Source organism: Poeciliopsis prolifica, unplaced genomic scaffold (genome assembly GCF_027474105.1).
Source record: "Poeciliopsis prolifica strain line A6 unplaced genomic scaffold, Auburn_PproV2 SCAFFOLD010, whole genome shotgun sequence".
Lineage (NCBI taxonomy): Eukaryota > Metazoa > Chordata > Actinopteri > Cyprinodontiformes > Poeciliidae > Poeciliopsis > Poeciliopsis prolifica.
In genome coordinates this window covers 1307714-1325606 of record NW_026562385.1, presented here as the reverse complement: position 1 = coordinate 1325606, position 17893 = coordinate 1307714, and the positions used below count along the sequence as shown (strand labels likewise).

The 17893-nt window shown below is 37.1% G+C and overlaps 1 protein-coding gene across 2 annotated transcripts; it reads left to right on the top strand.

The window, feature by feature from the left end:
- The first annotated feature begins 540 nt into the window (after positions 1-540).
- mrpl12 (mitochondrial ribosomal protein L12) lies at positions 541-4203 on the top strand. 2 transcript variants are annotated; one of them, XM_055035086.1, is made up of 5 exons: positions 541-724; positions 2176-2374; positions 2476-2550; positions 2666-2803; positions 3609-4203. In XM_055035086.1, the coding sequence occupies exons 1-5, from the start codon at positions 666-668 to the stop codon at positions 3723-3725; spliced, it is 588 nt and encodes a 195-aa protein (XP_054891061.1). In that variant the 5' UTR covers positions 541-665; the 3' UTR covers positions 3726-4203. The 2 variants fall into 2 exon arrangements, with proteins under 2 accessions (XP_054891061.1, XP_054891060.1); XM_055035085.1 differs by having other exon boundaries at positions 2161-2374.
- Positions 4204-17893: the final 13690 nt, after the last annotated feature.

The following is a 17893-nucleotide window of genomic DNA, read 5'->3' as shown; positions in this document are numbered from 1 at the left end:
GTCTAAAGAGTCAGTCAATCAACTATACTGGCCCTCTGTAACTCAGAGTTTATGAACCACTTAGGTCTTCTCTGCATCCATAGCACCGGATCCAAACATGGAGAAGCTGTACTCAGTTATTATGCTTCTCTAATCTGGAACAAACTTAAAAAAAAAAAAAAAACAGCAAAAACGTAGAGACGCTGAATTTCTTTAAATCAAGGTTGAACCCCATTTGTTAAGAGTTGTCTTTGACTAATAATCACTGGAGCATAAATAAATTCTAGTCTGGAGTGCAAATTCTTAGATCTCCACTTTATTTTGACACTGAAAAAATGTTTCTTTCTTGTTTTTTTCATTGGACAAGTGAACAAGAGCATTTGCTACTGGCTTCTTGTTCCAGTTTGTACTTATGAATTCTCAATATTGTCTTTCTGACATCTCTTCTAAAATACCAATCTTGATCATTTTGTGTGGAGAACCATAATTACCTTGGCGCGCATTGTCCCTTATCGGCTCCCGTAGGTTTTCTAACAGTTCGAGTTCATCCAATGCATTGTGGGTAGGTCAGGCACAGGGAGGACGCCATGTGCTGTTGAGGCTCTGGAATTGGACCTGTCTGTGCTCATCTCGATTTGTTGTGTTTCAGTGGGACTTTGGGCTCCACAGCTCCGGTTAACGCCAGCATGTACTGCACCAGACGCTGCCTCCGGACCGCCTTGCGGGCCGCCGCGGACATTCACCGGTACGTAACCCTGGAACCGCCGCTCATCTCTGCGTCTTCCTGGGGGTTTCTTCAAGGGCAGACAGCCAGTCTCTGGTGCCGCTTTTACCCCATATTATTTTGCGTTTATCTTAGTTAAAATCGTGGAAACACTGCGCGCTGTGTTAGGCTGCGGTTTAAACGCAGTTTCGTGTTACGCGGAGGTGTTTTAGATGAGTTAGCCGGTGATTAGTGTCTTCTGTTGGGCTGCAGCTGCAGCATCATGTTACTGTTTTACTGATGTTGTAAAAACACAGCCAGACTTTAAAATCCGCCCTGCATGGATGCATGGGCCGTTTTCTGTCTTCATTAGGTTGAATTTACTGATAGTTCCAGTGACTGCAACTATGGAGTTTATTTATTGCTAATTTGGTTGCCAGATATTTTCAGATTTATAAGTTTTAAAAAAAAGCAAAAAAAACAACAAAACAACATCTGGAGCCACAGATACTTATATTATTTACCATATGAAGGTAATATTTGAAAGTATCCAGAATATATGACAATTACCTTTTATATTTTATAAAATATTGTAATTTCAAAAGTAAGTATTACTAAAATGAAGGTGTCAAAAGTAGGTTTGATAAAGATGCTTAAATAATGTTTCATTCATTTAAATATATATACTTTTTTTTTTTTTTTTTTTTATTATTGTTTCAATGAAATGTAAGAGAAATAGTATATCAAGAATGTGAATTCCAGGTCAAATTAATAATGTATATTCAGAAATATGTGATCAAATTAATGAATGGGAAATTAAAAAAGCAATGAAAGTAGTTTGACTAAAGTAAAATGTTCCGTTTGAATCAAAAGGAAACCAAAAATTGAGACTTATGTGGAGATTTGGGTATTTTTGTTTTTAGATTTGAACCACTCTTTACAAATTGTGATTACGCTTTTATGTTGGCTTTAAAACATTGTGGACTTAACTCATTGACTTGGTTGGACACGTTTAAGAGACAACTTATGTTAGTGGAATGAGAAAATATAAAAACTGAAAAAAAGAAACCTTCAATGTGCAGAAATGATCCTTTTTCCACAAACATTGAAGTTTGTGGAAAAAGAATGAAGTTGTCTTTGTTGTTTTTTTGTATCTGCTGAAAGATTGAGTTTCTGCCTTCTGATCAATTTGTGATTCTCATAAGATTCAGCTTCTAATAATAATACTGAAATAAATGTGTAACTCAAATGATACCTTAAATATAAAAGTGATAGACTCATGTATTTTTATGTATTTGTTATTTTTTATTTCTTGCAACATTTTAGCACCTTTAGAATCTAATTTCCAACTGGTCAAATGAATGAGAATTACTTTTGGGGCAGATATTCCCAAAGCTAAACTCCTGCAGAATCCTTGTTATTTTTCGTCCACGTGAACAGCGATCTGTGTCGTGTCTCCAGATAATGACCAGATGCAGTCATGTGTTTTTCAGGCACCACCTTCAGCAGCAGGCACCGACTCTGTGTTCTGTCCGGCTTCTGAAAACCAGTTCGACCGCCTTTTCCGAAGCCTTAGCCACGCCCCCTCTCGACGGAGCGCCCAAAGAGTACTCACCGAAAATCCAACAGCTGGTCAGTGACATCGCCAGCCTCACCTTGATAGAGGTGTCAGACCTCAACGAGCTCCTCAAGGTTTGTGGAAAAAGTCCCTTTTTTTATGCTGAACCTGGATAACTGGAGTCTTTGGTCCAACTCACATTTTTGGGGGTTGATCTTTTCATTCTCGCTTACAGAAAACTCTGAATATTCAAGATGTTGGAATGATGCCAATGGGGGCAATGGCTGCATCTGCTGTCCCTGCAGCTCAGGTACAAACTCTTGACTCTGGTTGCCATAAAACATGATCTGATGATTTAAAATCCTAACATATGGGTTGTAATTTTGGCTGACATTGCATGTGCGTTTTCCTTCTTGTGAAACCAGGCCACAGAAGAAGAGGAGGTGCCAGTAAAGAAAGAAAAGACTCAATTCACAGTAAAACTGACAGAGTTAAAAGCAGCTGACAAAGTAAAGCTTATAAAGGAAGTGAAGAACTGCATCCAAGGCTTGAATCTGGTGCAGGTAAGAGTAATTAATGTCTGTTTATTTTATTTTATTGTTTGAAGGTTTTCACTTGCATATTTCCGTGTAAAAGATTATTTGGTGTTTGGTTGGGTGTAAAAAATGAGCAAACTTCTTGTAGATGACCACAGCGCAGATGTAGTTGCATTTTGCAGGCTTGCATGAACAATATGTAGAACTAGGATATTTAGTTAGGTGAGATATGTGATAATATTGGTTTTTGAACAGTAAAACTATTGCCAGATTTTTTTGAAAGGGGCTGTTGGGACTGCTACAAATATTTGTTTTGTTGGAAAAGTAATGCATACGTAACATGATAGTTGTATTATTTAATCTGTCAGTGGAGTGTCATACATGAACAGTACATGTGTAATTGAATCTGTTTATGCTCCTTAATTAAATAAGAAGTGAGTGGCAGACTCCTGGTTGTTTTCCCCTTTTAAGCAGCCATGTAATCACTACGACTGAACCAAGAGTGGTTTAATGTTAAAGAAAATAAAAAATTGCAGGAAAATTTAGTCATTTTCAGTGCTGATGCTTGTCTAATATCTAAATCAACATGTGCACCTCTCAGTTTATTACAACTACAGATTTTCTATGTATTAACGTGACCTGATGCTGTTCAGTTAATATAATTTGCAGCTTTTTATATTATTAGTTTCTTTATATTCTAAATCTTGAGAACTGCATGAAGAGCTACAAAATGTGCAATATTTGTATTCTACCAGATCAGTGTTGCAGATTGCCTCAGTCAAATCTTTTTATTTTTATTTTTTTTCCCTCTCTGTCTCTCACCTTTAATCAGGCTAAGAAACTGGTGGAGTCCCTTCCCCAGGAAATCCGAGCGAATGTGTCCAAGGACGAAGCAGAAAAACTCAAAGCGGCTCTGGAAGCAGCAGGTGGCACTGTGGTGCTGGAGTAAAGCCGTGGAACCACTCGCCCTGTTTACTCTGGAGTTTTGTTGTTCATCCGTCATCTATATTTGTTTTTTTTTTTTTTTTTTTAATTTTTACTCAAAAAGAAAAAAAGAGGATCTCAAGAGAAATGGAAAGAAAACACATTTTCCAATGCTCTCGTCCTTTAGCATTGCCAGGTGAGATGGTGCAACTTGGAGTGAACTTTCCAGAGAATCAGCCTCCACAAATGACTGCTGCGCTCGTTGGTTATGCGCCGCTCACGTATTGCGTAGCTTGAAAGCTACAGAAATGCTGGCCTGGATGCCAAAATGGATCGGTGCATTACTCTGTGTTGATGTTCAGCTGTTCACAGATAAAGGTTTGAGCTGCAGGAGAATGGTTACAAATGTGAAGGAACACCAATGTATCCAGTGCAGTGGATGTCAACGCCGAGTCCATTAAAGTTCTTAATAATGTCATTAAAGTTGAAATATTCTTATTTCACTTGCTTCTTGGTCCTGTTTTTGTGTCAAACTGAATGTTTTGAAACATTCATAAATATTTCCTAAATGGGTTGAGTCAGTGCTTAAAGAAGCTTTAAGTGAAAAAGTCATTGATTGGGCAGTAAAGCCATCTGACACAGGTCATTCCCACAAACTCATCTAAATGCTTTGCTGCATCAGTAATTCATATAAAAGAATCAAGTATTGAATGCATATGCAACACAGTATCTTATGTATTAAATGTCCTTTTTAAAATGTATTTGTTTCTGTTTGTCATGATTTTCATGAGAAACTGAATTTTGTTGCTTTACACCACAATTATAAAAATGTATGTGATTCTGTGGAATGAATGAGTTTTCAATTTTCAAATTATAGTGCTCACATAAAAATACTTCTTAATATTTATTGAGATGGCCATGCACCTAATCATGACTGGAGGTAATCCACAATCTTTAAATTTTATCTAAATGCACTGTAATCAACATAGACTGTGTGTGAATGCTTTGAGCGGAAATATGTTACAACTATGGAGAGGCATTAAAAAGAAATGCAATTTTCAAAACAGAAAGTCAATGAACCTAAAGGAAAATGTTTTTGACTGTTTGCAAATGGATTTTGTCCCAGTGAAGTACAAAAATCAAAGACATTTTCCTTTCCCCCTGGACATTGTAAAAGAAAAGTGTCATTATTTATTTTAAGAGCAAGGTGGGAGGACAGAACCTCTAACAGCCAGAAGCTTTAAAATCGTCACCGCTCACTGTTTGCCACCAGGTGGCGTAGGTTGTCTACGTTTTCTAAAAAGAGCGAACGGATCCGAAAGAACAGATTCACCTGGACAAAAGTCTTTGAAATCTGATTCATCTTTCACTAACCGCTTTATAATCTTAATATTAACTGTCCTTCTGTTTAGTTAGGGATTGATTTTAAGCAGATTAAAGTGATTAAATACTGATTAGACAACCATGTTGTCTGTGGATCAAACAGTGGGCCATAAAGCTCTCAGTGGAGGATTAGAAAAAGCCTTTAAAAATGAGCAAGACGAATTTTACCTATGTAGAAGAAGCAAAAACATTCAAAACTGGACAATAAAACGAAAGACACAAAACAGCCACCTGGGGATCAGAAGAACGGAAAGTTTTCTGAACTCCCACAAAATGAAGCTTTATAATATTTTCATGATGTTTTAAAAAAAACTTGCTCATAAAAATCTCTGGAAGCGTTGCAAAGCCTTTGTGTTAATTTAAAAATGCAACATTTGGATTATCATCATTATTGGTTGGCTTATTGTGAGACATGGAAAGTGAAAGCAGAAGCGCCCTGTGAAAAATGCTTTAGTTAACTGCTGGCTTGGTCGATGATGCAGAAAATGAGGGAAGATCTGCAGCCTCGCTGTCTTCTCTTAATTGCAAACCATTGTTTATCACATGTTTTATGATGATAGTGGCACTTACTTAGGCATTTACTAATGTTTGTGGCACTCCAAGTACCATCACCACTCATTCTTCTCCAGATCCTCCTCTGGGCACAGCTCTCGCTCTCTGTGGCCAAACTCTTCTTTCCACCTGCTCCTGTCACTAAGTTCTGTCATCCAGGCTCTTCCTCTTCCTGATTTGTCTTCACCTGTCTTCTGTTCCAACAGAAAACGCCATCAAAAATCCCCCCGAAAATAATTGTTTAATGCTTCTCATTGCTGAAATAAATTATTTTCTTCCATATCGGTTTGAGTTTTCTATCCTGCTGTTCTGTGTACAAGACAATGATGGAAAAACCCCCCGTCTATAACTGTGGTTGTTGCTATGTCTTTATAAATGCCACAACAGATCAGTGTTGTTCTAATTGTATATAGAGTTTTGACAATTGGGCAAGTGCATGTTAGGGATTTTTGGCTATGCCAACTGCTCCATAACAAAGATTTTAGAAAAAAAAGTTTCATTCGTTTGCCTTAAAAAAACAAAAAACAAAACACTGATCAATGGAATATTTGTAATTAAGCATCTCAACCAGTCATAACCTCGAGAGAGGTTTTACTATAATAAAGTTTACTCTGACTGAGAAAAGTCTGTGGATATCCGTCCCAGTGGGAGTCAGAAAATTGCTTTGCTGGAGGAAGCACTAACACCCCACCGAGTCAGTGATGATACTTTCACACTGCTGAAAGCATCATCACTGTTTTGTGGCATCGCAAGAATGACACGAGTGTGGGGAGTGCAGAGGTGAAAAGAAAGAAAAAAGAAAGAGTTTGATGAAAACTTTCGTATTTCCAATTTTCATGTAAGTGTTAGGTCTATTAATGAAAAGATGAACTCATTTTTGTCTGACTCCTAACTATTCATAAATACACACCGGTGTTTGCCCCAAATCCAAACAGTTGTAGAAGATACAATATCTCTTAGCTGATATTAAGCAGTTTAGTCAGAAACAGGCCTCCTACTTAACATTGCTCATAATATTTGCTAAAGCTTCTTCTCAAGGGAAGATTTATTTAAGATTTATTTTGTTGTCAGATGACATTAGCTTCAGCAAAAAGGCAGCTTGATTTTATTAAGCAAGCCAATGAGATGCATGGAGCACAGAATAATTTCTGAATACATTGAATGGCTCTTACAGTATAACGTTAGTTGGTATTTGAGAAGCTTGCTGACAGGATACTGTTCTTCTCCCCTGAATAAACTCTCCCTCTTCTGTCCGATTCCCATTCGTACTTTAGCAAAACTTGGATTGCATTAAACCTTAACAGAGCTGGATGGTAGCTTAATGATGATTTCCTTAATGCAATGTGCAAGATTTTGGAAGCAAAGTCTTCAAACCTGAATCCCAGGATGTTAGCAGTCTATATTAATGAAACTGCAACACCAATCAAACTATTTTTATTTGAGTTACATACTCTCCCTCCCACAAACCAGCTGCACTCCTTTTCTTGGCACAAAAAGGCTGAAGGGTTCATTCTTGCACAAGTGCCTGACTTCAACTATGTGGATTTTCAAAATGTCCAGAAATTAGTTTAACACCAGAAAGATGTCTTTTTTGTTTGTTTGTTTGTTTTGTTTTGTTTTCCATTTGTACGTGGCACGAACAACATCCTGTCAGCATCAGCATCACACAAGACTGGTCACCTGTTAACCTGCTGCGGCTCTCAGGACGGGTGTGACCGACTCTCTGGGCTTCATTTCCAGATACTCTTACAAATCAGCAGGAGGTGAAGGTGAAAAAGATCGAGATGAGAAAAGGAGGTTATGTGTCTCTCTCAAGGGGACTCAAAGTACAAAATGCAAACTAACAAGTGCTTATTCTTTACAATACATGTAGCATTTTTACTAAATATTCCTTTTTTCAAATAATAATATTTTCTTGCACATTTTGCCAGTCATGAGACTCAGCGAGGATTAACTGAAAGAAGTAATCAGAAAATCATTTGCAGTGCATTTGGAGGTGATTAAAAAATCAGAGTCTCTAAAAATGACTCTGTCAGGATCATCTTGAATTTGTTCAAATCGTGTATTTGACGGTTTATTTTCTTTACCTTGTTGTATAGGGGGTTTAAACTGTGACCCCAAAATGACCTCATGAAAGTTCAGCGAGTTTGAATTTTACGACAAAAGGTTTTTGACACGACAGACGCAGTTAAGAATATTTATGCACGTATTTCTGATAGTCTGAAAGTCGGATTTAAAATTTATTTAGAGGAAATTTATTCACTGTGGTGACGATGACCTTTTCAATCTTTTATACCTCAAATTATGAAGAACGGTGCAACGCTGTAGTCGGGGGTTCAAAGAAATGAAGAATATGATCAAATAGAAGCACGCTCTCCTTCATGCATAATTGCTAGTGATTATCAGTTATTTTTCTCGTAAGGACTTACATTCTGAGATTTCTTACATGTCTCAGCTACACTTAGGCGTTGGATGGACTGTGGAGTCTTGAACAATAAAAGGTGAAATTGTTTCCTTTTGTATGTTCTGTTGAATGGAGAAAGATCTATTGTAAAAAGGAAAAATAGTCACTTTGCTGACTTCTAATAACTTAGTTCGGATAATTTTTTCTGAACATTTCTGAAACTTTATGGCCAGTTTAGACTTAATAACAGAAATGTTAAACTAGTTTGTTGGAATGAACTTTATTTACTGACTCTAAGGTGCAACCTGTCTTTTAGCTGCGCTTTTCTGCAAATCATTTTTTTTTCTTGCATGTCATCAGTGATGCAGATGTTAAAAAATGACCAGTAGAAAAATACAAAACGCTACAGCACTGTGTGTAATTTATCTGTTCTGTCCGGTCCAAACAGCTGGCTCTGGGAGACGATAACATCCTCAGTCAATTACTGGAGAGCGAGCGATTCAAGTTGGCCACACTCTAAAAGATTTCACAATATTTTATGAAATAAGGCTCCTTGTTTTCCGCTTTGCACATGGTGGCCACACCACAGCCCTGTGCCAAGCCCTTCATGTTGTCAAAACAAGATTAATGAACACAAAATTGTAACGTGGGACGGGTGTTTCGTACAGGAAACACTTTCATCTGTTATTCTGTTAACGGTTCATGTTGAAAGTTCACACTATTCATAGACAGGAATGTTATGGGAATCCTGGACCTTTAATTACTTTCATTTTAATGGCTTTGTTATCTTTTTTCTTTTGGGTGATTGCATAACAGGGGGCTTGCAAAACAAAAGGAATTTTGTGCTGAACTTTTTTTTTGCAGATTAGAGAAACTGTAATTAGAGATTTAAAGGCTTCTTTCACACTTAGCTGACATGATATTCCCATTTGTGGTACGCTTAACGCATAACTCAAGTTTACTGAATGAAAAATAACAAATATTAAAATTTTCTGTCTTAGCTTAATTAGGACTGTTGTCCATCACAACAAGTCATGTTATGTGCAATTGCTTAAAAAATGTCCTAATTTATTTTACTTTGTCTTCAAGTTTTCAACAAGCTTTTAGTCTTGTCGATCAAGGTTTGTTTAATGATTGAACAAAGAGTGGAAGAAGGAAACACTTCTTATGTTGCAAGCTTTTTTCACTTTAAATAAATTATAATTATAAATATGACATTTTGTATTTACTCAGGTTATCTTTGACATTAAAACATCGTTTAAGATCTAAAATATTCAAGTATGAAATTATAGGCAAAAACAAAACAAAACAAAAAACACAAAAGGAGGCAAGATACAGTTTTGTTTCTTTGATTTTGCAAACATGAACAAAATATTATCTGATTAAAGATTTTTACACATCTCTTAAAATATTTGCTGGATAATTATTATAAACATAAAAAAATAGTGAAACTCAGTCACATCATAAGTGCATCAGTTTATGACTGCAGCTATATTTTGGGTTCTGTGTGGTTTAATTGGGATTAACTGAATCAATGTCATCGCTCTGACCTGTATTTTTTATTCATGCGCTGCAGGGTGAGTGACTCGGCTCCGTGATCTTGAGTCCTTCCTGCAGCATGTTTCACTGTCTGAGTGAAACAGCAAAGCTTAAGCATCAGGAACTCTAGAATACATGTCACTCTCACTGTTTTATTTATAAGATCTATCTTCAATCTCAAACTGGACTCTCCGGTAAGGATTTGATTTGCGCCTGAGGTCTCGTCCCTGAAACTAGCCGCCTTGTCAGAGTCCTGACTTTTGTGATCCTCAGGCAGCTGAAGCAACATATTGGTGAGAAGGTCGTCGCTTAAGAACGCCAAAGGACGATCATGCTTGACTTGCCTTGGACACTTTAGCTGTCACAGACTGTCCATGTTGGACAGTTCGTTCTGACAGAGAGCTCTTAATCAAGGTCAAAAGGAGCCAAGAGAAAATGCCATCCTGGATGTGCTAGATGTTCCTCAAATTTAATGCAAAGTGAAAGTGATTTTTATTCAAATATATTCTCAGTTACACAGGATACAATTAAACGTGATGTATATTTTTTTTCTTTGTTACAAAGGCAGATGAATTATTTATATTCACCGAGGCCTTTATTAAAAAACAGACCAGCAATAAATGTGACACAAGGGTCGGGTTAATGAACTAAAATGGAAGCAGTCTCTTAAAGTAATATTCAATGAGAAATTATGCCTACCTTTTTAGACAAGGCCCCTCTTTGCCCTCTGGGGAACACTGTTACACAGAAAAATAATACGCAGCTGTGTTTATAATTCCTACCTCAGTCAGTTTTGGTTGGACATTATGAGACGTCCTGTCCAATCGTCTTTTGTTTAAGCTCAAATTGTAACCTAGCTGGGTTAACTGGTATAGACCGGAGAGCTTCAGGGAAGGAGCATTAGCAGGAATTTAAAGGAGTTGCATGTCCCAGTTCTGCAGCTGGATGTGGGTTTGTGGCCACATATTTAAAAAGGCTTCAGGTATTATTTTCCCAGGTTTTCGTTTATAGAATGATGTGCAATCCATCATGCTCAAGAAACACTAGTTCCCTTTTCTGTAATAGCTACAGCAGGGGAGACATTAAAGTCATGTTTGATGTTTTCTTTTTGAAATAAAATAACAATTAGACCACAGAAACAAATATTTAAGCATAACAATATCAATAAATTATCTTTAATATCATGTGAACTTTTAGTCAAAAGTTTAGGATTTTGAAGTTTTTTTTTAATTGATGTTTTAGACATTATATAACCTTGTTAAATGTGCAAAAACAGTTGTCTATGAATGCAGTTATCCGTGCTTCTAATGGAGCTTGTGGAAAGAGCTTGATGCAGGTTGGTAATGACAGATAATGCACTATAAGTACTGGACATCTAGATCTGGCTCGGACGTTTTCTAGTCTACATCCTGATTTAGTTTTTTCCTCTTTATCAGATACTCCTGCCGCCACAGACAGACTGCATGGCTAAAAAAAAAAACATCCACAAGAGAACCAGTTAGCGACTTTGGATGTTTTTTTTATTTTTTAGTTTTTTTAAGAAGCAAAATCTATTCAGTTTAAATTTAAATTAAAGTTAAAGAGTATTTATTACCTCTTTATTATTTTATTTTAGCTATAAACATATTATGCAATTTTCTTTTTTATTGTTGAAGCTATCAATGATCTTGGCAAGTGCTGTTATTTGTTAAATTGACATCATTTTGGATTTTAGATGTGAAAGTGCATGCTTTACAAGTTACCAGAAGTAAGATGTATTTATTCATTTGTTTCTTTTGGTTGCAATTTTCTGCAAATCACCATGTTACTCTTGGATTATGAATAAAATGCTCTATTAATAAAGTTATTGTTTTTAACTCTTAAAGAGTAGACATAAATTTTCACACTTGTTCAGCCACTTTCTGTTCATAGGCAGGAAAACGTCTCCAAACTCGACTCTGAAGCTCAGAAACACATGAACTTATTCACATTGATGTTGGAAATGAAGACTGAAACTGAGACGTTGATTGCTGTAACAGATTTTCAGGTCCATATTTTAACAGACGGTGAGATCGCCACATTGCAACAGAGTAATTAGATTGCTTGCAGTTACAAACAACTTTTTAACTTTGTAATTTGTTTATCTTTGTTTAGGCAGAATAAAGCTTCAAAGCTTCTGTTTCACTGGTATCGTGCTGGACACAAAACACACACACACACCCACGCACACACACGCGCCTACAAACACACGTCGAAGGAACATTTACAGTCCCAAATTCACACCGCTTGCAAAACCAGAGAAAACTCTTGCACACAGGGTGGAAACATGAAAACCACAAACAGCTTCTTTTTCTTTTTAAAATTTTTGAAACATTTAGAAATCATTTTATTTTGTGACTCAAGAAAGATTTAAAAAAATCTAAGTCAGCATATTAAGGCTACTTACATGCTCATATTATTAAACATTTGGACAACACTCCTTTTTGAACGTAACACTTATGTTTAGGATGAAGTGACATTTTGAAAGGATTTGGTGAAAACAGTTCTTGTCGGTGAAATCGAGACGGGCAGATCTGTGTATTTGTGCTCACTACACACTTTGAAAAAGAAGTGTGCAGTGACATTTAGGATAATTAAAATGGATTTTCTAAAATGTGGATGAGAAGGTATGATGAACATCTCTTTCAGTATCTATTCAGTGGTATTAAAATGTTTTTTATTATTATTATTTGTTTTTTTGTACTTTGGATTAAGCACTAAGCCTCCTACATGTGAATTTTGCTTTTGTGCAACAGTGTCACGGATTTCACCAGCAACATGAGCAACTGGATCATCAGCATAATCTAATATGAGAACACTCATCTGGAGGACAAAACAGATGGGACTAGTTATGGTTCCTGGTGAAATTCCTGTTTCACATTTTTTTTTTTTTTTAAGACGACTAATAACTTGGGTATTTTACAAAGCAGAGATGGTGGACTCTTTTTGCACTTTATGTTTTCATGCAAACAAAATGTCATTTATAAAAATGCTTTTTAGATGGGAGATTTGTTTTTTTCTTAATTTAGTGGATTATCTGTGTGGACTGGATATTCTAAGATTATTAAAAAGAATCCTACTTTATGCTTGCCAACTGTAGCTTTCTGTGCTAGACATGCCACAGAAATGAGACGGTTGATTTTGAAAGCTGAAAGTACTTGAGGGTAAAACTAAGAGCTTTAAACAAAAATCATACGACAGAACCTGCTGGGTTTCTTTCAGGAACTTATCACATTAACACACTCTCCATGACTGTTGGATTTCTGCCTCTTTTTTTTTTTTTTTTTAGAGGACCTAATCATTTCATCACCCTGGACCTGCCCTGAAAAGTGGTGAAATATTAAAGTGCTGCAAAGCCGCTTTTACAACGCAATTCAGATTACCCTGTAGACACCACCGCGTGCAACAAAGCCGCCATAAATCTGAGAAATCATATCCTACTAAGAAAACCCAGTTTTGCAGATCCCAGGCTTTTTGCTAACTGTGAACGTAGCTGCCAGTATTTCACCGCGTGGTAACAGCGTTGATGTCCTTGGTTTGGACAGATGACAGAGCTGAAAGAATGAGCGATGGTTTTACATTATGGAAAAGTTTGAGGGATGGAGAGTGGGGCCAAAGATTTTTTTTTTCTTTTTCTTCTCTTGAGGTCTGACTGTGGATCGAAGCCTACGTGCCTTCCCACTCTCCACTCGGGTCCGCTGCGACCCTCTGCAGCCAGCCAGAGCTCTGATCTTCACATAAACAGACCAAGAGGGACAACGTCACAAAAGTCTTACATAAGGGTGATAATGAGTCTCGACAGGCAAACCAGAACATCAGGTTTGAATCACCTTTTGGTCCAGATGGACGAGTGCAACAAAACTCAAAAAGATTGATGCTTTTGAACAGAATCCATGCTGTCCCCCACATTTAAAGTGGAATAAGTAAAAACACAACAAAATTTCATCATGGACGATAGCAGCCACCCTCTACACGCCGTCATCAGCAGCCAGAGGAGCCTGTTCAGTGACAGACTGCTGCTTCCCAAGTGCCGGACCAATAGATTCAAGAACTCCTTTGTCCCCCACGCCTTCAGACTGTACAACTCCTCACTGGGGGGTCGGAGGTGACACAGGACAGAGGGAAGAAGGAGTAGTTTTTCTACAAATGTGAACTCCATATTTATCAGGCCAAACCATACAGTGCAATACCATATCACTGGTCAATCTATCCACCAAATTGCTATAATTTCCTTTTGTGTTGTATTTATATTCTTTGTTTTGTATTTAATTTGTATTTTTTTGTATTTTGTGTATGCTTACTGTGTGCCACATTTTTGCCTGTGAGCTGCTGGTAACTATAATTTCCTGAGGGAGTCTTCCCAAGGGATCAATAAAGTCAAGTCTAAGTCTAAGTCTAAGTCTAAGTCTAAATGATCTGTCCTCCTTTAATTGCCATGAATCCATGATATGTTGGGCATTTGATTGTGAAGCTGCCTGAATTTACCTTTGTAGCCCACACTAGAGGCTGCTTCTCATTACTGCATCTGCTCATAATTGTGAAACTCAGTATCAATCTGATCACATTCCTCTCAGATTTTCACATTTCAATTTGTTTTGCGTGATTTTATTCTCATATTTTTATGTTTTTAAATGGAAGCTTTGGTTTTGAACCACTCTGCTCCACAGACAAGAAACTCTCCGATCTGAAGCAACAGCAGACCTGGAGAGGCTATGTTGTGTTATGTCCAAATTTTCAAGGCAGATTTTTTTTTTTTAAATAAATTCCTGTCAGAGCAATTTAGGCATTGCTTTATCTTTGGATCATGGAGCCTGTTATAAATGAGCCAAAATTATGTCTCAGACCCTGAAGTCAGAATTTATTTTAGTGCTAAAAACAGCACTGGATGAACAGGAGCTAATAATGGTGAAAAGAAATCATTTTTGCTTTCTAACCTAACACAGAACAGCAGCGCAAAGTGACAGTGAACCCATTCACAAAGGGAACATGGCAACGCCTAAAGAGAGAGGCAGAAAAAATAAACCGGATCAACGCTGCGGTTAATGGTCCTGCATTTTCTTGTTTTTAAATCTGTGAAAGAAAAATACATCAGCTGGTACTTCATCTCTCAGGAAAGTGTAAAATGATGGTAACTGGACCACACAACTTCCCCGCTACATGTTTGCATACATAAATATCTTGCAGATGTCTCACGACAGCATCCAGCTTTCTGTGCAAGGACTGCAGCGCAGCGAAAAGATTGTGCACTTGACCAAATGGCTTTTAATCCCATCACTTAATCGCTACTAATACAGGAAGCATTTCCAAATAAAGGGCTGTTGAACTTGGAGCTCTTTCCATGATCATTAATCTCTTTGCTGGAGTGTTTGAGGCTTCCAGCTTGGTTCCTGTGTCTGGTTTCTTTATGAACAGCAGAAGCTTCAGCTCTTAACTCTGTGCACTCTGGCAACCCTCTGCTCCTGCGGTGCTGGTGTGGTCGCAGCGGTTCTTCCTTCCAAAGAGATACTTATTTTTCACCACCTTCACAAAACATTAGAACATTCTTGTTTCTCCTGGCTGATAAAATACACACAATGCTGAGTTTGACATGAACATGAAAGTGGGTTTATTTGAATGGAAAATCTATCCTTGTCCTGATAACAATCAGAAGGGCAAAGAGTTCTTTTTCTTTGAAGACGAGACTTTGAACCCGCCTGTGAACCGCTTTCCAAACAACCCTATAGATTCTTAGGCAGATGGGTTCCTCGTTTTCAGACAGCGGGTTTTCTCTTGGCAGGGCGAGCCAAGAGAAAAGAACATTAGTCAGAATAGAGATCTGACAGGTGTTCCATCATAGAAAGCATTTTCATCCATTCCTTTAGCTACGCCTGGTTTTTCCTCAGGGTTGTGTGAGGGTGGAGCTCAAACCATCTGCTGTGAGGGAGGCTTCTGCCTTCAATGGCTTTGGAGGTTTGTGGCCACAAGTTTTGATATGTGAGATGTGACAAAAAATGACTCTGGGACACAAAGTGTTTTTTCAAAAAAAGATTGTAAACAAGGCAGGATTGACTTAATAGAGAAATCCAGCAAAAAATACAACTGCAGCTGCTTAATGCCATCAAACAAAAAGTGAATCATGCAGATATATCCCACTAAATTGAAATATTAAAGTTAATTTATTTTAATATTACTTCAAAAGAAAAGCTCACAAAGATTAATTTCCTGCATATCTTATGTGTTCTTACTTCTGCTAATGTTCATGATTATATTTTACAGCTAACAAAGATTCAGAAGGAACATTTTCAGTTTCTTATTTATTTTTTTTCTGAAATTTATAACTGTTTTAATTTAGCAGATTTAATTTTACAAACATCTTCCTCTCAGTCATCCAATTATTTCAAGAGAAGTGAAGTGAGGAAAAGGATTAGCAAGGTTGATGCAGTGGTTTAAAGTTGCGCTTCAGTTGCTTTTTAGTTCCAGAAATAAAAAAGATAAAAAATAAAAAATTTTAAACAAATAAAACAAAGGCACGATTTCAAAAACCTCTAAGTAACATGAAGTATGTTAATTTATAATATGCCAGCTTTAGGCCTAGTCAAAACAAAGTCCTTATTCCAAAATATTTGGAGCTTATATGTACGGACAATAATGCAATCAGTCATGTCTAGTCAACTCAAAAAGCTCAAAAGCCTAATGTAGTCAAAGTTACATCTCAAACCATTATAAATAATTCAAATAAACTTGATTAAGTCACCCCCAGATTCTCCTTTTATGTCCTGAAGCATGAAAAGTTTAACATCTGCCTCCACAAACCAGAACTACGAAACTCTGCTAGGTTTCCGACAGAGATAAATGTCATTTTAACGTGATTTTTTTGTTTGTTTTTATGAGAACTCGTCTCCAGTTTCCTGTAAACCCCTAATGGATCCTGCAGGACACGCTGAGTGAAATGAAAATCCACAAAGCAATGTTTTCCTTCATTTAAGCCTCATTTATGGTAAATTTGGTGGATATTTAGCCCTAACAGATTTCTAAAATAAAGTCACTTCCCCCAGTCTTCGACGGGCTCTAAATGTGATTTATGTTTTGCATGAATGCACTTTGAATCGTCATGTATCTATTAACGCCTAAGAACAGTCGAATATTGTTTTGTCCATGTATTACAAAACAATTGCTTTCATTTCCTTAGCATTTATATTTGAGCCCCGTGGTCAAATTGACACGATTTAAAACAAACAACAGATTTAGCCTAAATGCAAATCTAAGATAATAGAAACACCTGACATTATAGCTGAAATGTTCTTTTGGGCGCATGTCATTATGAACCTAATATACCTTTTCTATTAGAGAGCGGAAGAACAGGGTCAGAGGGAAGCTGTTTTGCACGCCCCCTTGGACTCCTGATAAAGAACAACCTTAAGGGAGGCGGATGTTCGTTGTTAGTGGAGCAGGGTGCCATCGGGCGATGATTGAGTCGTTTCCCCCTGAAATGAGGCAGGTCAAGAGGTCAGTTGGTATACTGACCTGTTCAATAAGCCGTTTCCTACGACAGGTTATACAAATGGAGCGTTATCCATATTTATTTTCATAGAGTGGCTGCGACAGAATCCATAACAACTCATCAGGTTTAACTTTCTTTTCAGCCATCATATGGACAGCATGTTCCAGCTCGTTTTTAATATACATATATACACTAACTCACTCATTCATCCACCCAGAGCTTACTATTTTTCTCATCCCTTCATCAGCTATAGGTTCATTTCAGTGAAAGACATACGGACGGCTTCCACACACATTAGTGAAAGAATAGGTTGCTCTCGGTGAATGCCAGATGGTAAATTCATAGATGTTACTTGTGCAATAAGTTAAATCATGAAATTTCCTCTCTTATAATTACTCCATAGCCAGATGTTAGTTGCATTTCCAAAGATGTGTTGATTTTTGTGTCTGCATTATGTTGCTTGTGATGCTTTGTGTTGTTTGTAAGAAGCTGTGGCTCCTCAGGTCCAGTGACCCAAGCTTTTTCACCCAACATCAGTTTTTAGTCTCACAAATCTGTCTCTTGAAGAAAATTTCCCAAATTATCCCAATCAATACTCTCCTAAAGCGTTATAGAGAAGCCTTCCCAGAAGACATGGATCTGGTGTAGCTGTAAAGAATCTACTGACTTCATATTAATCTTATGGAATAACAATGGTGAATGCAGATTAGCAAATATAGTAAATTGATTTTTTTATTTTTTGAGTTGTTATATTATATTTAGCTGAAAAAATTAACATAAGGAAGCAAGAACTGGATTGAACTATGGTCTATAGCAA